The sequence below is a fragment of the Nannobrachium achirus genome, assembly GCF_963921795.1.
Source record: "Nannobrachium achirus genome assembly, chromosome: 13".
NCBI classification, from domain to species: domain Eukaryota; kingdom Metazoa; phylum Chordata; class Actinopteri; order Myctophiformes; family Myctophidae; genus Nannobrachium; species Nannobrachium achirus.
This window is the reverse complement of record NC_137833.1, coordinates 14,655,660-14,678,340: the sequence shown is the minus strand read 5'-3', so window position 1 is coordinate 14,678,340 and position 22,681 is coordinate 14,655,660. Positions and strand designations below refer to the sequence as shown.

General features: G+C 43.0%; 1 protein-coding gene across 1 annotated transcript in view; it reads left to right on the top strand.

The window, feature by feature from the left end:
- slc8a1b (solute carrier family 8 member 1b) overlaps nt 1-22,681 on the top strand; it is a 222,736-nt gene that overhangs the window by 11,771 nt on the left and 188,284 nt on the right. Inside the window, exons 2-4 of the mRNA XM_080740980.1 lie at nt 3,320-4,287; nt 9,664-9,825; nt 14,157-15,010. Of these exons, the coding sequence (XP_080597106.1) occupies nt 3,388-4,287; nt 9,664-9,825; nt 14,157-15,010 (1,916 nt within the window). The 5' untranslated portion in view covers nt 3,320-3,387. The remainder of the gene's footprint in view (nt 1-3,319; nt 4,288-9,663; nt 9,826-14,156; nt 15,011-22,681) is intronic.

Sequence of the window (22,681 nt, the reverse complement as noted above, 5' to 3'; positions counted from 1 at the left end):
CCCGATATAGGCCACGCCCATTTGCGCCAGGATAGATTTTCCGCCATTTTGAATTTTCTCCAAAACACACTTTTTGTTCCTTTTCCAACATATTTTCTTCAAATGTCACAAAAACCGGTACACATGATCTATGAACCTATGCAATGAACATACTCAAGGGATATTGCGATAGTCCATTCCCTTCGTTCGTAACGGGCTTCCAAAGTTAGCGGGAGGGGCCCGTTTTGCAAACAATAGCCATAAATCACAAACAAAAGGTCCAGTCAACACTGAATTTCAACCACAGGTCGGGGGTGGCATACTCAACGAATCCCCAAAAGCATTTCCACTCTGCCTCATGGTGGCGCTATAACGGCCTACTTGTCTCGTAACTCTTGAACCGTAGGTCGAAAAATTTAAATTATTTTTTCCCTGGATTCCTTGGGTCAAGACGCATCTCCCCATATAGGCCACGCCCATTTGCGTCAGGACAGATTTTCCGCCATCTTGAATTTTCTCCAAAACACACTTTTTGCTCCTTTTCCTACATATTTTCGTCAAATGTCACAAAAATCGGTACACATGATCCTGGGTGACCAGAGAGGTGCCGTTGAGTCTAGCCTGCCCTGAGCATCAACTGCAATACACACACACACACACACACACACACACACACACACACACAGCTCCACTTCACACGGGTGTGATTTTTTCATCACTTTGTGGTAAATTTCTTCCTCCGCTTACACAAACAAATTTTCATTATACTATCACATGCATGTACATATCAGCACACACAGTAAATACAGTATATACCTAAATGCAGTGGTGGAAAAAGTACTCGCATTTAAAAGTATGAATGTTATTTTCAAACAGCCATGGTATAAAATAGGGCTAAAGTGGTTATAATGTTAAAATGTTTTATAGTATTAGAATTTATGTCTGCAAAGTAACTAGTAACTAAAGTGGAGTAAAAGTACAATATTTGTATCTGAGATGTAGTGGAGTAGAAGTAAAAGTAATGTAAATTGGAAACATGTAAAGTAAAATACCTCAAAATTGTACTTAAGTACAGTACTTAGAGGACTTTGCCACTTTTCAACCCATCTTCATATAATAGGTCCTCACTAATGTTCATAATAAAATAGCAAATTTTTTTTCTACTCGGTCCAAGTCTCTTAGGAGAGCTGTGGGAAGTTCAGAAATCCATCGTCTTGTGACATCATCATTTTCCAAAAAAAGAAATTGATCAATATTTTTGAAAAAAATATTTCGATTTTTATTATCGCGAGAACAATGCCTTCCACTTTAACATTGCAACTTTTCAGGAGTAGAAAGCCTGCATTTTCTATTAGCTTGGATTCCCAATCGATGATGTCACAAGACGATGGGTTTCTGACCTGCCCACAACCCTCCAATGAGGAAAAAAAAAAGCTATTTTTTAGTGAGGACCAATTATATGAAGAGGTTGAAAAGTGGTGAAGTACTCCTTTAAGTAAATGTACTACAGTACACCACTGCCTACATGAAAACACAGCTCTACACATTCCCACACTGGCTTCCATCATAACTGTATAATGTAATATTCACACAAATTAATAATAATGCCTCTGTGGAGGGTGAAACATCACATGTGCAATCATCTCGTATTACCTGTATAATGTAATTTCCACATTTTCTTCCTCAATTTCAATCTGTTATCGCTGAAATGTATCCTGATCAAATTAGCATTTCACACGTTATCGAGCACCTTTTTTGTGTGTGCAGTGTATTTGTGTGTGTATGTGTGAGACTGAGTGTGTATTCATCTATTTGAAAATAACAACAGCGCCTATACTGTGTGTGTGTGTGTGTGTGTGTGTGTGTGTGTGTGTGTGTGTGTGTGTGTGTGTGTGTGTGTGTGTGTGTGTGTGTGTGTGTGTGTGTGTGTGTGTGTGTGTGTGTGTGTGTGTGTGTGTGTGTGTTTGTGGAAATTGAATTATTGATTTGTAATTATAGTGTAATAGGTTTCTGTGACTTAAAACCAATCCTCTGTTTTCTTAAGGCCATCACACAGAATTAGATTAGTAATTAGCCTGTCCAGTGACCACATATTGTTTGAAATACTATTGAGAAATCTCATTATATGGGTCAGTACTGAACAGTGGGTCGTCAAGTGATGGCCACTGGCCACAGCCTGGGCTTAAAGGAGAATACTGACAGTATTTAGCGTTTCGTCGCCAGCCTACAAAAAATGTAATTTATATGAGTTTCACGTCGTTGGGCGAGAATCTTCCAACGTGAGCACAGATCCTCCTCGTCACAATAGAATCATAGGATTCACATTGAAGCCCCATGAAATTGCATTCATTCAGACTTGAATTGGATTTCTTGATTTGATTGGCATGACACATGAGTCGTGACAAACCAAATTAAAATGTTGATCTATGTTTAATAAGCTAACATGTATTACTCTTGGAGTATGGGGACAATGACCGACACCATGGGAATGCAGTTCCTCTGTAAAGGAAAGAAAATACATTCATCCAGTTGCGTACTCAGTGTATGTACAGTACATGCAAAAAAGCATGTTCATTGAATCTGCTCATGTATTTGGTGAACGCAAGTGAACTAAAACATATCCATTTGTAAGTTAACTAACTGTAACAATCAACGTTCATTCAAATATAGATTGTTGTTAACTCCTGCAAGTGTTAACAACGCTCACTGTTGCCTGAGAATGCAAAGGGGAAAAAATGGGGGGTGGGGACTGTGAGCCTTACTTTGCAAATGAAGGACTCGCTGTCAGGCATTAGATTCCATGGGCTATGCACCCTAATCATTGGGTTATCGGGTCACTGCTTTAGTAATTAATTAATTCGGTGAAGTGACCAGTGGTAACGATTGGAAGCTGGGGATGAATGTGTAGTAGGAGGTTCTGTTGAAAAATAATAGATCGGAGCATCTCATTAAACATTTGTCTTAACTAGTACATGTTTTGAGACTGAAAACTTACGGTAGTTAAAAAGTCTAATTATTATTATAACTTTTTCTTTCAAAGATACTGCCATATTGTCGTTGTCGGGTGGAAACCTTGTATCTCCAAGTTTCAAATGTGTACGTTCTTTTGCAAAGCAAAGCCCTGCTTCATCATACAAGGCCATCGCACAAAAGTAGTGAAAACAGCAGATCTACAAGCACACAACGCCTCGCACCGCGAGGCGGTTTTGGACATACTGTACAAGGGTTTCACCCGACAACGACGATATGTGCCATAATGTGCTAAATACCTTTATTTTACAATATTGACAGTTGGTTGAGCTTATTCTGATCAATTCTCTCTTCTCTCTACCTTCCTTAGGTCCCGGATCCTCTCCTCGGCCTCCATCCCATAATAATAACAACACTGGTCTCAACGGTTGTCTCACCATGGGTCTCTGGGATCCCTCCTTACCTTCCTCCTCCCTCCTCTCCCCTACCTTGAGGCTAACGGTTGCCACCACCATCCTCCTCCTCGTGCTCACGCTCCACCCATCGTCGGCCGGCGTGTCCTCCACATTGGCCGGCGTGGAGGGCTCCGTGTCGCTAGTGTCCACTACCAACCAGAGTGTGTGCAGCGAGGCAGAGCCCTGCGCCAAAGGCGTTATACTCCCCATCTGGGAGCCCCTGAACCCATCGTTTGGCGACAAGGTGGCCCGGGCGACCGTGTACTTTGTGGCGTTGGCCTACATGTTCCTGGGCGTGTCCATCATCGCTGACCGCTTCATGGCGTCCATCGAGGTGATCACCTCGCAGGAGAAGGAGATCACCATCAAGAAGCCCAACGGCGAGACCACCACCACCACCGTGCGCATCTGGAACGAGACCGTGTCCAACCTGACGCTGATGGCCCTGGGGTCGTCCGCACCCGAGATCCTGCTCTCCGTCATCGAGATCATAGGCCACAACTTCCACGCCGGGTCCCTGGGGCCCTCCACCATCGTGGGCTCCGCGGCGTTCAACATGTTCGTCATCATCGGGCTCTGCGTGTGGGTCGTGCCGGAAGGGGAGGTCCGCAAGGTGAAGCACCTGCGCGTCTTCTTCGTTACGGCCACCTGGAGCATCTTCGCCTACATCTGGCTCTACCTGATCCTGGCCGTGATCTCGCCGGGCATAGTGCAGGTGTGGGAGGGGCTGCTCACGCTCTTCTTCTTCCCGATCTGTGTGCTGTTCGCCTGGGTGGCCGACCGGCGCCTGCTCTTCTACAAGTATGTGTACAAGCGCTACCGCGCTGGCAAGCAGCGCGGCATGATCATCGAGACAGAGGGGGACCGCCCGCTTCCCTCCAAGGTACATTATTTGATAGAGATATTTGACATTTTCATTTTCATTTTATAGTCATGCATTCTTCTTTTATTATGATTAGAATAAATCAATACATTGTGTATGTATATTGTGTATGTACTATATAAAAGTAAAAAAGGTCAGATTCTAATCGGAACTCTAATATATATTATCACTTTATGAGTACATTATTTTGGTTCATATCAATTAAATTGAACTGCTGATTAAATGTTACCAAGTTAGATAAACACATTGTGGGTGCTACCTCCCATGATTGGGATGAACGGCATCGTTTGTGTTAACATTTCTCATCTTTATCTTATAAACTGTGAAATGTCGAGTGACCCAAATTTGGCTAAATCAGATCTTAAAATGATCAATTTAATATTATAAAAAATATTATATCCTTAAGATCCTTATCTCAATTGTGAAGAACAGATTATCTCCAGTTTTTGATTGATTGAGTATTTTATTAGACAAAAATGGAGAACAGTACAAGTATAGTCAATACAATAAAACAATGTAGTACAGTACAAGTACAGTTAAACACCCTGCCTAAAAGGAGCATCCCAAATAAGTCCTTTTCGGTCTTTTTTTACGTCGGAAGTCCGTGGTATTCCACCATACAGTGAGGGTGAATAGGTTAACAGCTCTATGATTGAATCCACTCGTACACCTGCTGGTCTAGGATCGAATCCTGCCTCCTTCCGTTGCCTCCCCTACGCTATCACCCTTCCAGTGGTCCTACCATCTGGCTCAATACCAAGGCAGCACTCTCTTCTTGACAAAAACATAACATACCGTCTCTGAAATTGCATCTTGTTGACAACGGTGACAGTAAATGCTTATCCACACTTTCATTCGGGAAACTCAAAAGCATTCCAAACTGCTGCATTTCAGATAGCATTGCCACATACAGTATGCCAGGGTTCACCAATTAGTTTTCCCCAAGGGCCGAATTATGTCTAGGGTACCAAGCCGAGCGCCACAACATTGCAGGGGGCGACGGCAGCGTTCCTGCTACTCCAGCGACAGTTCAGATATCGTCGTTGTCGGGTGAAAATCTTGTATGTCCAAAACCGTTCGTTTTGAATTTATAATTTTTGTGTGCTTGTAGATCTGCTGTTTTCACTACTTTTGTGCGACGGCCTTGTATGATTTGCAAAAGAACGTACACATTTGGAGATACGAGATTTCCAGCCGACAACGACGATATACTAGTGTTGTTGCTGCTCTTATACCACCATTATTAGTACTGGGGTTGGTGTGGGGCTGTGGGCCAGACAGTAGCCCCCCGCGGGCCGCAAATGGCCCGCGGGCAGCCTATTGGGGAACCCTGCAGTATGCTGTACAACAGTTCTGCTGCCTGCCTCAGATTCATTAGGCTGTCCTCCTGTCCAGAAAAGACATTGAAAAGAGAAAATGAGAGTCGACACGGAGGCGGAGGAAATGAGCAAGTCCATTGCCAATCTGAAACAATTATAAGAAATACTTTAATGGAATTCTTTCTGCCCAAGCAATATTCCATCATTTTACCACAAAGCATATTAATAAATAAGTTCTTTCCCCACACACACACACACACATAACACAAAGACAGACCTTCTGACAAAGTAATTTCATTTTTAATTTCCTTCTTTGACCACTCTGCTGCAGTGCCCACTGCCCAGAGTGGTGTGGTGAGAATTATTGGACAAATCAAATTTAATTATCAGAATAGGGTATGGGGTGAAGTAATTTAACGCTCAATCAATTTAGTCATAATCTGTCCTTCACAATTGAGATCGAGATCTTAAGGATATAATATTTTTAATAATATTAAATTGATCGTTTTAAGGGCTGTTACAGATTGCAGTCTGATTTAGTCAAATTTGGGTGGCTAAACCGTGTTAAATGTCACAGTTTATAGGCTAAAGATGACAGAAATGGCAAAAGGACTAACCTGTGAAAGTTATCAGTCATCAAGTGAATTTAAAATTGATCATACTGTACTGATAGTTTGTAGATTACATTTTAGTTTGTCCTGTTCCTGGAGTCAGTAATAAATAATCTGTTATTGACTGCTCATTTTGAGTGTCTCTAGCCATTGTGGCATGTTTGAAGTCAGCATGTTTCTCATAGCACTAGGGCAGTACACTCTCCTGAGGGATATCATTGTTCAAACAGATAATACTAGGAAAGCAAACAAGCAGACGGCATAGACAAGTCCAAATGGAATGTTTCATCCTACTGTAGTTCAGCAGGGGACAGAACGACCCAGAGATTTGGGACTTAACCAGTACACCAGCCAAGCAGATGAATGCAATTAATGACCTCAAGTAGAAGTACAAGGGGTTTCCGCAGAGCTAGGAACCACCGCTAAGCACTGCTTTAGAACTGTGGTTCTCAACCTGTTGGTCCCAGGGCGGTCCCCAGATATGATTAACTTCATGTGCAATGCCGCTTTCTCACTCAACAGTAAACAAACCAACAAAGTTTAAGTGAGGGTATCTGCACATTTCGAAAGTGACAATTTAAGGACTTTGGCCAAATTGTGAAATACTAGAAGCTAGTCGGCGACCTGGCCAACTCGGAACAATGTAAATAGGGAATGAATGCCCCGCCCTTTAATGCAAACCCCATTATACCTGTTTTCATAGGACCCGTTTTGACCATCTGTCTGCCTGTGTCCATTTATGCCCATATATGGAGATATCTGTATCTGTCTGTCTGTCTGTCGGCGTCCATTTTATGTCCATATATGGAGATCACTGCAGTTATAGTTCTGGGTCCATTTTATGCCCAGATATGGAGATATCTGTCTATCTGCGTCCATGTTATGCCCATATATGGAGTATCTGTCTGTGCCTCCAACTGTGTTGCAGACACAGTGCCGGTTCCCCCTTTAATGCAAACCTCATTATACCTGTTGTCATAGGACCCGTTTTGAACATCTGTTTGCCTGTGTCCATTTATGCCCATATATGGAGATATCTGTATCTGTCTGTCTGCGTCCATTTTATGCCCATATATGGAGATCTTTGACCATCTGTTTGCCTCTGTCCATTTATGTCCATATATGGAGATATCTGTATCTGTCTGTCTGCAATCCATTTTATGCCCATATATGGGGGCATTCATTGAACGTGCGTGCCCGTGGGACGAACGGTTCTCGAGATACGCGGATTACATACATACACACTCACAGAGATTTTTTGTTGACTCATGTGGCGTACGTGATGTCAGAGCCTTTTATGAAGTGATGTCACAATGAGTCAGAGCTTTCGCCGATTTCCTCCGGAACAGCCTGATGTCAACAATCAACCCCGCATAAGGAGATTCCGAACGTTTCGCGCCGGTTCGGGAAAACCGCGCGTCGGGTCGGGTCGAGACCCGGCACTGCACTCCGTGCCGCGGCGGGGAACGCGCGTGCCGAATCTGAAGCCGGTGGGACGAACGGTTCTCGAGATACGCGGATTACAGACACACAGACAGACAGACACGCAGAGACTTCTCGCATTTATTGCGACCGTCAGGGAGCAGTTTACTATGAAAACCTCCACCGGCCGTCCGTCCGTCCGTCCGTCCGTCCGTCCGTCCGTCACACGTCACACGTGACCTTTGCGTACGTTGCTGTGGCAACAGTCTGTTGTTGCTGGTTTGTTAGTGTACGTTAGCAACCACCTTAGCAACCATGGTTTTACCCTAGCAACCAACTGTTTACCCTAGCAACCAACTGTTTACCATAGCAACCATGTTTTTTTACCCTAGCAACCAACTGTTTACCATAGCAACCAGATACGCAGAGCAGGGATCTCCATATATGGGCATAAACAGGTGACATCACACTGATGTCAGATACTCAGAGCAGGGATTTCTCCATAATATATGGGCATAAAAGGGATTCTGTTAGGGATCTCCATATATGGGCATAAAAGGGATTCTGTTAGGGATCTCCATATATGGGCATACAAGGGATTCTGTTAGGGATCTCCATATATGGGCATAAAAGGGATTCTGTTAGGGATCTCCATATATGGGCATAAAAGGGATTCTGTTAGGGATCTCCATATATGGGCATAAAAGGGATTCTGTTAGGGATCTCCATATATGGGCATAAAAGGGATTCTGTTAGGGATCTCCATATATGGGCATAAAAGGGATTCTGTTAGCTGTTAGTGATCTCCATATATGGGCATAAAAGGGATGCTGTTAGGGATCTCCATATATGGGCATAAAAGGGATTCTGTTAGGGATCTCCATATATGGGCATGAAAGGGATTCTGTTAGGGATCTCCATATATGGGCATAAAAGGGATTGTATCCCAGATGATGCCCTGTTAGGAGATCCACACTAACAGAATCCATATATGGTCCTACCGACAGCTGCTATAAGCCAACCCTGGCGATAAGGTCTGAGTCGAAGAAATGCTTCTTTCCTGGCAAGAATTGCCCCTTTATACTGTAGGACTCGTTTGTGTATTGTATGACATCACGCCACATCATCGGCTGAGGACTGTGTGATGTCATCATATCTCCATATATGGAGACATAAGTTGCTCATGCCCAAATATGGGCTGGTGAGGTCAGACTTAGTGTGATGCGTAGGTTATCTCCATATATGGAGATTCAACTTCAATGAGTAACCATGGCAAACTGTCAACTGCCCGTATGTCTTGATAATTGGTAAAACAAACTTATGGCCTATTTGTGGAGATAAGCGACCAACGGTCGCTTATCTCCCGATTAGGGAGTCTTACTGGTAGATAGATTAGAGGCAGAAATAGATATAGAACCGTGTTATACAAAATGTAATGCCTCAAGTTAAAATATGATTCTTCTGGGGGTCGCGTCCTGAAAAGGTTGAGGACCACTGCTTTAGAAGAGCGGCTCCCAAACTATGCATCTTATTATGCTGCTGTTTTTCCTTTCACATCTGAGAAATGCAGAGCCCACCCCAAACCCCCTGCACACTCACTCTCAAACACATGTTTCTCAGACATGTTTATAATCTTAAAAGGGTCATCACTGTATTTCACAATGATGCCACATATGGGAGTCGGGTTACAGCTACAGGATGACAGATACAGTATGCCGTGTTGGAAAACGGAATATCTGATGCATGCAGCTCAGCACACAAGCTGTAATTAGTTTTTGAGCGAGCACAAAATAGATAGAATAAATATGTCTTTGTCAATTTAGTCTGGAAAGTGAGTTGTTATGATTTTGTGCAACTTTTTTTTTTATCTTATTTTTGACTGCTTAAAAACAGACCAGGCCTTGTGTTCCCTTCCCCCCATGATCTTTGGCACCGGGTCGGAAACCGCTGCATTAGAACATCCCCTGAAAGGGGGTCTTTAAGCCGGCGTCTGTAAACACGTGTTGGGTTTGTGGTTGTATTAGGTGGACATCGAGATGGACGGGAAGATGCTGAACTCTCATGGGGACTTCATGGATTGCCCGCTGGGCCTGGACCTGGACGACAAAGACCTGGATGAGGATGAGAGCAGGAGGGACATGGCCAAGATCCTGAAGGAACTGAAACAGAAACACCCAGACAAAGAGGTGGGTATCAGCTCAAACTAACTAAGTGAATAAATTAATTGAATTAGTGTGAGAGCCAGCATCCCTTTGTCACTTTGTTTGTGATTCATAAACAGAAGGGATTATCGAGGCCTTAGGATCAAAGATAATGAACAACTTCACAGCAGTTGCATGGCTCCCAAGTTCATAACAACATAGACCTCACATACTGTTGAACATTGCAAATTGAAACGGAAAGAAATATAAGTAAAGACAATACATTGCTGCTGTTTTTCTCCATTTTGTCATATTCCGTGAGGAAAGAGGAGAAAAACAACAGAATTAAATTAAATTTGTCTTCTCTCTTTATTATCACAATGATTATGGAAATCCGCTTCATGAACAGAGCCAAGGTCTCCTCACTGCAATTTACATTATAAAAGACAAATGACGGCAAATGACTACTTGCATTTAAATTAGTTGATAAAAATAGATAACTCGTCAAACAATGACAACATACCAACGGCACACTTGAGATGTACAGTGTACGCATGTCTGAAAGCCAGCAGAAATGGCACCATATGCAGAAACCAGCCATTTTGCAGGGTTTGATCTGCTGGAGGGAATGGGGGAAAATCCACACTTCTACTTTTGATATCTCCCTCCGGTCATTCATTATGAATCAAACCCTGCGATATTAAAAAACGCTCACGATAATCGTATCGTGGAGATTTCATCACAACACGTTGCGTTGTGAGCTTGTAGATCTGCAATTTTTTGGCAAATGTTTCGCCCCAGGATAATGGGTTTTGAATTATCACGATAATACCGTAAATCGCGAATTCTTTTGTCACAATAATTGTGATATGAAATCGTCCCATCCCTACTTGTCACTTATTTCTACATTATCTCACATACTGTATCAAAAAGCAGAGTGGGTGAACAGTGAACACCAGATAAATGCCTACTGGTATTTGTTTGTAGTTCAGTCAGAAATTAGACTGTGTGACAAAACCAGAAGGCTCTGCTACTACCTTTGATAGACTGGATGATTCATCATGTCCTCCACTACATAACAAAGCGATACATTTCAAATGACAGTAAATGAACAGAGATGTGGCATTGCTGTAGAGACCAAAAATTAAGACTTTATTCAAAAATATACAAGGAAAACCTAGTAAATTTTAATCTCCAAACCCATGTCTCTCTGTCAGTGTCACCAAGACATAGATCACTGAGCATTCATTTTCAGATAGCAAGCTCTCTGCGCTCGCTACAAGGACTACAGCACTTCATATGCTTCAGGGAGATGGTGTAAGACATGCTGCCAGAGTTCGATTTTCTGGGGGGATGCTTCTGCCTGTGATCCCCCCTGCGCTGGTCATTCACTTTTTCATCTCTGGCGGTCGGGAATATGTTTCATCCCTACTGGACAGACTGAAATAAAGAAATAGACAATGTAGAGTTGTAGACTGTTTGATACCATGCAAAGTGTGCACCGCTCACTTCGCATGTTATCAAACGAATGGACACACATGCATATCTCCTTGTATGGGCCGTTCTGTCCGTGAAATTGGTTATCTCCATACATGGAGTTCCGTGCTCATACGGACATAGAGACCTACACACAAAACCAGACGTACTGTAGGTGCAATTAGCAGCACCGCTCAAAGTATCACTAGACTACTCGCTAACGATGCCCGTTGGGAACGGATGCCCCTCCCGTTATGTAATACCCTCTGTCTTTTTATACCTATTGTCGTAATGACTGTTGCAGGGTTCCCACGGTCATGAAATTCCTGGAAATATTTTGAAATTAGAAAAATATTTTTCCAGTACTGGAAAAGTTTTGGAATTGATCAAGGGTCCTGGAAGGTCCTGGAAAAAATAGCTAAGCATTGTCTTTGGTTATTGATTTTGTTAATACCTCTGAAATGACAAATTAAACATTGGCCAAATTGTCAAATATTAGAGGCAGATTGCGAGGCCTTGTAAGCTTGTAGATCGGCTATTTTCACAATAAAACTGTTATACAAAATTCCTCAACTCTTAGTGCTCGTCAGGTGCCGGGGTCCACAGTTTAAATATGATTATTTCGGGAGTCACAGCCTGAAAAGGTTGAGAACCACTGGCATACACTGCCTGTCTTTGGGCATTGCGCATAGGAGTAAGCGACTCGTTATTGAGCTGAATTATTGTTATATAGTCCTGGAAATTGGGTTCAATATTCTGTAAAAGTGTGTGGGAACCCTGCTGTTGTACCTCTACCATGGTCATAATATGGAGTTCTGTGTCAGCCATGCCCAATATGGAGTCCAGGCCAGTCTATGATGTCAGTACTATGACATCATATTGATGACATAATGGCACTCTATGTGGTGATCTTGTGTGCGTGTGTGTATATTATATTAGACAGATGTTTATTTGAGCGGTGCTAACCGCTCTTATGTCTGGCTTTGTGTGTAGTTATGTATGTATGAGTGTCCATATGAGCACGGTATGGCGATAACTGACGTCACGGACAGAATGGCCCATACAAGGAGATATGCGCATGTGTCGTGTTTGATGCCATACGCAGCGAGCAATGCTCACTTCACACAGGTGCAATTTTTGCATTCAAGCAGTGTTGTGTGCAGTGTGGCTTGTAGCCGTAGAGATAATTCATACCATTACACAGTAAAACATCATCAGTGGTAATTCATTCATTTGTAACTCTGTGAGTCTACACAGCACAAATGTCACATTTGGATAAATTAACAACACCCAGGATTTTACTGTGTAGGTAATGAGATACCTGTATTGAATAAGAATAGCTAGTGTGTGTTCTGTTCACACACAGGAAAGCATAAGTATTGGGACAATGACGATAGTCTTTTGTGGTCTTCTCATTGTTCGGACATACATGAACCTTGGCGAGCGAGCGCAAAGAGAAGCTGCCCTCTATTCGCGCATGAGAGCGCCTGCTGAAATGGGCTTTTCTGCTGCTGACATTGTTTCTACATGGTTCAACATGGGAGTCCAATTAAGGTCATGGTCTGATATGATATCCTTGACATGGTAGAGGCCTAGAATTATTAGGTCATGTCAACATCACACGGGACAAATTAACTCGCTCACTGTCAGTGGCGTAAAACGTTTTATGAATGTTATTGTTTAACACCAACTGTGTTAGTTAGCAGCTAATTGAAAGTGTTTGAGTCCCACCTATCTGACCACATAACACGGAAGCTGATAGGCCTGTTTACTTGGCCTGAGGACGATACCAAAAACTCTTAAATACTGACCTAGTTTTTCCTGAACTAAGTTTTCTGAAAAACTTAAAATATTGATTCAAAAAGTGCAAAAAAAAAAAAAAAGCTACGATTTTCATGAATAAAAGAAAAATGCAATGATTTATATTGTAAGTAATTTCATTAATAAATAAAAGAAAAATCGAAGAAATTCCATAAATTAGAAAACTAATATTTAAGTACGGAAAATATATGATCTACAAGCTCACAACACGACGCAAAGCATAGATCTGCTGTGTTCACTAGTTTGGGTCCCGGGCAAATGTCTAACTTCTCTTTTGGGTCTCGACCTGAAAAGTTTGGGAACCACTGCTGTGCATGCATAGTAACAAAAACCCCAAAAGGGGTTCGTAATAATTAATCAATCCATTGAGTTCCGGCTTGGACCGATGGAACAAACATAATATCATTTTTAAATCCCTATTCATTGGTATCACATTGAAAACATAATTATTTCTCAAGGCTCAAAAAACTAAATACCATGTCATGGAAGGTAAATCTAAGTTAGATTATCACCCGGGCATTCTGTGTTGTCCAAGTTTATCTGACCGAGGGCCGGTGTGTGCAGCCGTGCCCAAGGTTGGTTAAGGAGGACAACGACGAATGCCCAGGTGATATAATCTACATATACTGAGTTTGTCCTCATTTATCCAAGAACTCCTGAATTGTGCCATACTAAACGAAGATGTGCTAAATAGCACTAATAATGTTTCGTTTAGTTTTTTGCTTTTAGGGAACCGAGCACCCTTTTCATTCTTTTTCACACACCATCCTGGGGGCAAAAAGGATAACCACCGCTTATCCTTTTCCCAAACTAAACTCGGCTAAGGAGAACCTCTACATGTATGGCAGTGGTATTATCTGAACTACTCCAAAGACCCTTACCTTTATTTAACAAGGCAAGTCAATAAGAACACATTCTTATTTACAATGTTCCTTGAGGGAAAGGGGTAGGGATTAGAACCACTGAAGAACCACAGTTTATTTTTGTGTGGAATTGCGTTCAAATGCCTCCTACAATCCACATTAATTGCTTATGTATATATGTCAACGTGTTGCATCTCTCCCTTTTCCCATGTCCAGGTAGAGCAGCTCATCGAGCTTGCCAACTATCATGTGTTAAGCTCGCAGCAGAAGAGCCGCGCCTTCTACCGCTGCCAGGCCACACGCCTGATGACGGGCGCCGGTAACATCCTGAAGAAGCACGCGGCCGACCAGGCGCGAAAGGCCGTCAGCATGCATGAGGTGCGCTTGGACTCGGACGGCGACGGCAGCGCCGACCCCTGCTCAAGGATCTTCTTCGAGCCCGGCTCCTACCAGTGCCTGGAGAACTGCGGCACGGTGGCGGTGAACGTGGTGCGTCGCGGCGGGGACCTGCGCCACACGGTGTCGGTGGACTTCCGCACCGAGGATGGCACGGCCAACGCGGGCTCCGACTACGAGTTCACGGAGGGCACGATCGTGTTCAAGGCGGGCGAAATTTCAAAGGAGATCCGCGTGGGCGTCATCGACGACGACATCTTCGAAGAGGACGAGAACTTCCTCATCCACCTGACCAATGTGCGCGTGCTGACGTCCTTCGAGGAGGAGGGCGGCGGCGAAGGCGAGGCCGGCGAGGACGGATGTGGGGGCGGAGGCGGGGAGACGACGCTGGCGGTGGGACTCAATCACACCGAGGCGCTGGCCTGCCTGGGCCTGCCCTCCATGGCCACCGTGACCATCTTCGACGATGACCACGCAGGCATCTTCACATTCGAGGAGCCCGTCTGCCACGTGAGCGAGAGCGTGGGCACCATGGAGGTGAAGGTGCTGCGCACGTCAGGCGCACGTGGCCTGGTGATGCTGCCCTACAAGACGGTGGAGGGGTCGGCCCGCGGGGGAGGCGAGGACTTCGAAGACACGCACGGGGTCCTGGAGTTCCAGAACGACGAGATATTGTGAGTCATCATACACATTTTAAAGCTATCTAGCTGGCTGCTTATTGTTATGACAACAACAGTTGCTGATATAACAGTGTGTAGTTTGGATGCCGTTAACATTTGTGTGATATATTGACATCTAAAATACCAGCCTCTCAATTATCCCGGAGAAATGATTGACCATTAAAACCAGTTCCTACCAAACGCCTACGAAACGTTATTGAGAATTTGGGTATTTGTACAAAATATCCTCAAGACATGGTTCAAATTAAGCTGTGTGGGGGGAAAAAAGCCACCGTGCAATCAGTGGCATCCAAATATCACCTGTGTTCTATCAGTCTGTGTTATTACATTGTTTGTCCCTGGAAGCTGTGTTTTATTTGTTCCGTTTCTAATGCATTGGTAATTGCTGCTGATGTGAGAACATGATGACATGTGTGTGAGTGTTTGTGTGTGCGTGCGTGTGTTTGAGTGTGTTTGTCATGGTGGTCATGGTGGTGACCCGAGGTGCAGCACGACCAGTGCTCGTCTGCGACAAGAGGATTCATCGTTATCGCCCGGCCGCTCCGTTACCCTCTCTTTCCATTCATCCTCTCTCTCTCTGTTGCTTTCTTTCTGTCAAGCAGTGGTGGAAGAAGTCATCATATATACTGTGTGTTTTTACCTAAGTAAAAGGAGGAATACCACAATAAGAAAATGCAATATACAACATAAATATCGTCACTGTCGGGCAGAAACCTTGTATCTCCAAGTTTCAAATTTGTACATTTTTTCGCAAAGTAAAGCACTGCTTCATCATACAAGGCCGCCTCACAAAAGTAGTCAAAACAGCTGATCTTCTTCAGACAAGTACATTAAAAGTACCTCAAAATTGTACTTGAGTAAAGCTACTTAGTTACTTTCCAGTTCCACCACTGCTTCCAAGTGTTTACATAGACATTATCTCCTTCCCTGCGTGCGCTGTTTTATTCCTTCCCTTCTGATGCCCATTCTGCTGAGCTGCTGCTGTTGTCTCTGATGTAGGATTTGTTTTAAGCGTACTGCGCTCTTTAAACAGTTGTGTTAAAAATAAACACGTAGTGGCTTTTAAGACACTGTTTGATTCTGAGCTGAGTCTAGCAAGGGTTGGGAAAGTGTGTTTGTTTGTTTTCAGATATTTGCATTAACCAAACGTATGTAATGTATGTACGTAGGGGAAATCATCAGGGGTGTCAACTTTCTGACATACATTTTACCAATATGACGGGCTGGCTCCACCCAGCTGGCACCTTTTGGTAGGATGAGACAAACCATAAAATACATTTGTAGTAAATATGCTTCAACTAAAACGTGATACAGCGAGCATGAGTTAAAGAACATCTTTTACATGTTTTAAACACATGCCTCAAACAGAAGCCATTTTTCTTTCTTTCTTTCTTTCTCTCTCTCTCTCTCTCTCTCTCTCTCTCTCTCTCTATCTCTCGTCTAATAATGGACGGTGCCTCTTGCTGGAAGATTTAACTGTTCAGTCACTTTAATATGACCAAGTATGGGTTGGCCTTAGGGATGGTCCGATCAGGTTTTTTGGAACCGAGCACCAATCACAAAAGTTTGATCACCCGATACCGATCAATCACCGATCCGATCAAGTTATTATTTATATATTATTTATATTTTCTAAATGTTAATGTTTTAACTTTAATTAATTAATTCACTCATGAATTCATTTATATATTTGCCTTATAGTTATTTACCAGCATTACTATGTATTTATTATCATAGCAGTAACTAATTATTCCTTCAGCACTGTGGAAATCAATACCCCAAAATGGCCTCAAGTGGGCATACTGAACGGCTGGTTGATCGGATACACCGATCGGATCGGATCGGTGAATTTACCTTTTGATCTAAACCACCGATTATCGCCGATCACGCTTTGATCGGCCCGATCCGATCCATTGCCGATTGATCGGTAACATCTCTACCTTGAAGTAGTCTTTTTTTCTTTCTTTTCTTTTTTTGCGTAATGCAAGGTTTTCCACAACGTTTTGATGTAAAATGGTTGCTGAAAACCAATTTGGGAAATTGAAGCAGTTGCCAAAATCATTTAGTATTTGTTTTGTTTTGTAGCGACTGTCAGGTCGCAATTACTATTAAAACCTCCACCGGCTGTCAGTCAGTCACGTCACACTTTTCCCCTACTCATATCTCTGCCACCGTTGCCCCTATCCATGCAAAACTTTGCACACACACTCCTTGGTTGCCAAACCACAACCTCCACCCCTCATTTCTCACATGGCCCTCTTCTAGCGCCACCATGAGGCCAATTCTTGCAAAACACATTTTTGGACATTGCTCCTACAGATTTTGCCCTAAAATCATGCAAAGTGGTACACAGTATTTCTAGACTCAGGTCATCAACAAGGATCTGTCCCATTTAGCGCCACCATCAGGCCGATTCCTTCAAACACATTTTTGGACACTGCCGAACTGACGGTCGCTTATCTCCCGATTAGGGAGTCTTACTGGTTTGTTGTGTGTGCCTATGTTGGGTGCCATGTTTGAAAATTACACCGTAACCGTATCGGGACTCTGTGTTGTGATGCCAGACACCCGTTTCTTGTGGCTTGATTGCTGTGAGTGAATGTTCCAGAACACTAATCACACAGCAGAACCACAGGCTGGCTTTGTCCGTGGGGTCGTTGTGTGAAAAGAGCTGGGAGATTTCATCTGCGCTGTGCCGCAGTGAAACCCAGCACTTAATCGCTCCTCTCTGTCTGCCAGTCGTACTGGAGATGCTTCCATTGTCTGACAGCGACTGCCGTTTGGAGTTTCTGAGGTTGTCCTGGTTGCGGAACATACTAACTGTAATGAAGCCAGCAGAGTAACTAAGTGCTGTACTTAAATGCAATTTTGTCTCTTTTACTTTACTGGAGTATTTCCAATTTTCAGTAACTTTAATTCTACTCCACGACATCTCAGAGGCAAATATTGTACCTTTACAATTGTTATTTGAAAACTTAGTTACTTTGTAGATTTTGATTATTACTACAAAACACATGAAGCACTATATAGTTACTGTATATTTTGGCCATTTGAAAATAGCTGATCTACAAGCTCTCAATGCATCGCACTGCGATGCATTGAGAGCTTGTAGATCGGCTATTTTCAAAGATTTTATTTATACTTTTGAAAACTTGAAATGGGACATTCTGCATAATAAGTACTTTCTACTTTTGGTACTTAGTTAAATGTTGGCTTTAGGTATGTGCACTGCATAATGTAAACAAAAATGACACACAGACAGCTTTTGTCAGCTCTAAAGTCACTTGCTGCTTTAGTAGTTTAATGTGACACTATTGATGCGCTGGCCTGGGGGAGCCCCTCCCCTGCGGGTCCTGTCATACGGCTCCTGTCCATACTGTCAGCAGCACTGCTTTCCACTTCAACGGTCCCCAGGCTTTCTTTCCGGGAAAGCAAGCCTAGAATCCGAGGTTAGGCTGACATTGACAGCTCTTGAGCAAAGATAATTTCCTCCTTATGTGTCTGCCTGGGAAATGTCATTTTAATGTCAGAATGTTCGGAGCATGCCGTAGGTATGTGTGCCCTTGTGTCGGGCCCAATATTTACTTCAGTTACTATGGAGCAAAATGATCGGTCATAATCTGTCCTCGTGGTCAATCTCGTTTGGAGACTCTCGGCCAGCTTCTGGTCTTCCAAATCCCAACCCACGTGATACAGATACAGGAAACCAATCAAAGTTTGTAGAAGGCTTGGTGTTATCCTACCCTCATATGACACCTTTATGTGTTTTCAGTTGAAATCGAATGGAGCAATGGGAAACGGATGTCTGGGACTACGGTGATGCACAGAGCCTATTACTGTTTTCTCTGGTTTTCTGTAAAAAAAAAAAGAAGAGAAAAACAAATATTAGACTGTGGATCTCTCTCTCTCTCTCTCTCTCTCTCTCTCTCTCTCTCACACACACACAGGGCGTGTTCACTGTGTCAATGCAAATTACAGTTAGCTGTAAACCTGTCATAGAGATGGCCTGAAGAACGACAGAGGTTGTAGGTTTGGTTGGAATATCGTAAGCCTTGATAGCTTTCAACGGATGACCTTTCTGTGGTTGTGGATATATTATTCAGCCTTTGGCCAGGGAAAACAGATACGTTTTTAATCTGGTTTTTAAAATGGCCAGGGAAGATGCTGTTTTTACGGTCAGGGGCAGGGTGTTCCATAGGATTGGTGCGGTGACCGAAAAGGCACGATCACCTAATTTCAGGTTTGTGAATGGAACCTTTAAGCGCATATGGTCCACCAACTACAACAAACATGGCGGCGCCCGTCAGTGTTGCGTTTCTTGCACATTCCCCATAACTGCTAAATATACAGTATTTCTTTCGTTTCGTGCTACTGAGCATGATGGAGCTTTTGCAGCAAATTGTACGGCTCCCCATCACACTATCACCGTCAGCAACAAGTGGACATGATAAAAAAAACATTGCTCTCTTCTTCTCTCTTTTTGGTGCTTTGTGGCAGCTATACAGCGCCACTCACAGGCCTGGCTTATATCATCACTGACGGGCAGAAACCTCGTATCTCCAAGTTTCAAATTTGTAATTTTTTTTTCGCAAAGCAAAGCCCTGCTTTATCATACAAGGCCATCGCACAAAAGTAGTGAAAACAGCTGATCTACAAGCACACGGTGGGAGGCGTTGTGTGCTTGTAGATTGGCTGTTTTCACTAGTTTAAATCATTTTAAAAATGATAAATACAAAACAAACTGTTTTGGACCCGACAGGTTTCCACCTGACAACGACGATATGCTACACTGGTTTTGTTGCATTCTGGAGACGGTCTTGGCGTTCTCAGTGGTTTCATATGGGCACACACATATTATTTTTTTTTTTTAACATCTGTTTATTAGTATTTTTCATTTTTAAAGACATATCGTCCATAGCAACTATGGAGAGAAAACATCATGACAAGACCAGGTTGGACCATATGACAGAGTAGAAAAAAAACTTATACCAATACAAAAGTCGAATATACATATATAAACAATAAAACAAAATTGACAGTTAAAACATAAATAATACAACAGCAATAATGACAAAACAAACAAGAAAGGAAAAAATAAACAAGACAAACAACAATCAAACAAACAAACAAACAAATGGCTGATGGCGGCACGCGTCCCCGGAGATAGGCGAACAGCATACAGAGTAATCACACGTTGTACTTGATCAGTAAAAGTTAGCAGGTGACCCTAGGGGGCGACTAAGCACTGTCTGCTCTTTTCAGGGACTCTAAAAGGCGCAGGATAGGTGACCATATTTTTTGGAACTGTGGCTCCCTATCTGTGAGGACAAATCTTACTCTCTCCAGGTGCAGGACTCCGCCTAGTTCTTTTATCCACATGTCAATGGATGGGGGTTTAACTGATTTCCAGGCTTGAAGGATTAATTTCCTGGCGAGCAATGTAGAGAGCCTAACAACTTGATTCTCCCGGTTGTTTTGGGCCCACCCTGGCTCCAGCACCCCGAAGAGCGCAGTTAACGGAGCAGGAGGGAGTTCCCTCTCATAAGCTTTCCCAAGAAAGTCAAAAATTTGGTTCCAAAAGTTTTGCAACTTATGGCATTGAACAAATTGATGTGCTAAGGTACCTTGCTCAATAAAGCATTTGCCACACAGGGGAGAAGAATCCTTAAATAATTTATGCACTTTAGTCGGGGAGAAGTGTAATCTGTGAATGATCTTAAATTGGATGAGGCCATGCCTGACATTAATAGAGCTGTGATGAATATTGTCAATACACTCCTCCCACGTTTCATCCGAGATATCAATACCTAGCTCTCTTTGCCAGTTCTCTTTGAATGGGAGAGAGGGTAGACTAGACAAATCTTGCAAGGTTGCATAGTATTGTGAGACTGCACCTTTACCAAAGGAATCGACTCTCATTATGCTCTCTAGTGTCGGATGACGAGTCTTTTGTTCGAATTGTGGGACATGAGTTCTGAAAAAGTTTCTAATCTGTAAGTATCTAAAAAAGTGTGATGCCGGAAGTTGACACAACTGCTTGAGTTGTTGAAAAGAAACAAAATGGTCATCCCTATACAAGTTACTTAAGGATTCGATTCCTTTTTCCCTCCAGAGACGAAAAACTGGGTCGGTCAGGCCTGGTTTAAAGGCATGATTGCCACAAATGGGAGTGTACATATACAATTTGGGAGCTTTTATCAATTTTGAGATTTGAGACCAGATTTTAAGAGAATGCTGAATTATAGGGTTATGACTATAGATATCCTTCTTAAACTTAACAGGACTATTTAGCAGTGCGGGTAGGCACGTGCCTGTGCACGACAAGTGTTCCATTCTTAGCCAGGAGGGCATACTTTCAAGGTTATAGCCTGGGTAACAGTCAAACCATTGAGTAATAAAATTTAAGTTAGCTGCCAAGTAATATAGTCTGAATTGAGGGAGACCAAATCCACCCTCACTCCTACTTTTGCACAGATGTAGACGAGTAATCCTGGGAGTTTTGCCAAACCATATAAAGGCGGAGATGATTGAGTCTAGTTTCTTAAAATAATATTGAGGAATGCTTGTTGGGATTGATTGAAAGACATACAAAAATCTAGGTAAAGTTACCATTTTGATGGCGTTAATACGTCCAGCCATTGATAAGGGTAAGGTGTTCCAGAACTCTGTTTTTCTGCAATTGTTTTATTTTTTGGTCCCAGTTTGCCTTCAGTAAGTTATTCAATTTACTTGTGACTATAATTCCCAGACTCGTAAATTTATCCAAGACAATTTTGAATGGGGTGGATGACAGAAAGGTTTTGTCCACTACATCTGATAAAGGCATCAGTTCGCTTTTATCCCAGTTTATTCTGTACCCTGAAAAAGAACCAAACTCATTGATGAGGTTTAGCAGTGTGGGGATGGAAGCCCTTGGATCAGAAATAAACAAGACCACATCGTCAGCGTAGGCCGAAATTTTGTGCGAGGTACCATGTTGCACAATCGGGTGGATTACTGAGCAGGCCCGTATCCTCGCAGCTAAGGGTTCTAACGCAAGCGCGAATATATAAGGTGAGATCGGATCCCCCTGGCGTGTGCCTCTAAAAAGCCTGAATGGTTTCGATTCATTTTGATTAGTGAGGACTGAGGCCGATGGTTCGTGATATATGACCTTAATCCAGTTAATGAAAGAATCCCCAAAGCCAAATTTAGTCAAGACGGAAAGCATATATGGATGTTCAATTTGGTCAAAGGCCTTCTGGGCGTCAAGTGAGATCGCGACCGCATCCTCCGTACTACGTGCAGGGTTGTAGATTAGGTTAAACAGCCTCCTCATATTATACTGTATATGTCTGGAGGGCATGAACCCAGTCTGATCCGGGTGAATAATATTGCAAATATGCTCTTTAAGCCTAGAAGAAAGAATTTTGCTCAGTATTTTGGTTTCCGTTGGCAAAAGAGAAATGGGTCTGTATGAGGATGCTAGTGAAGAGTCCTTGTCCTTTTTAAGTAGTAGGGAAATCCTACCATGGTACAGCCCCTTCGGCAGAGAGCCTGATTCTTTAGAGTTATTCAACATACGAAGTATGAAAGGCGCTAAGAGGCTGGAGTAGGCCTTATAAAACTCCGCCCCAAAGCCGTCCGGCCCAGGGGCTTTGTTATTCGGAGCCTGCTGGATAGCTA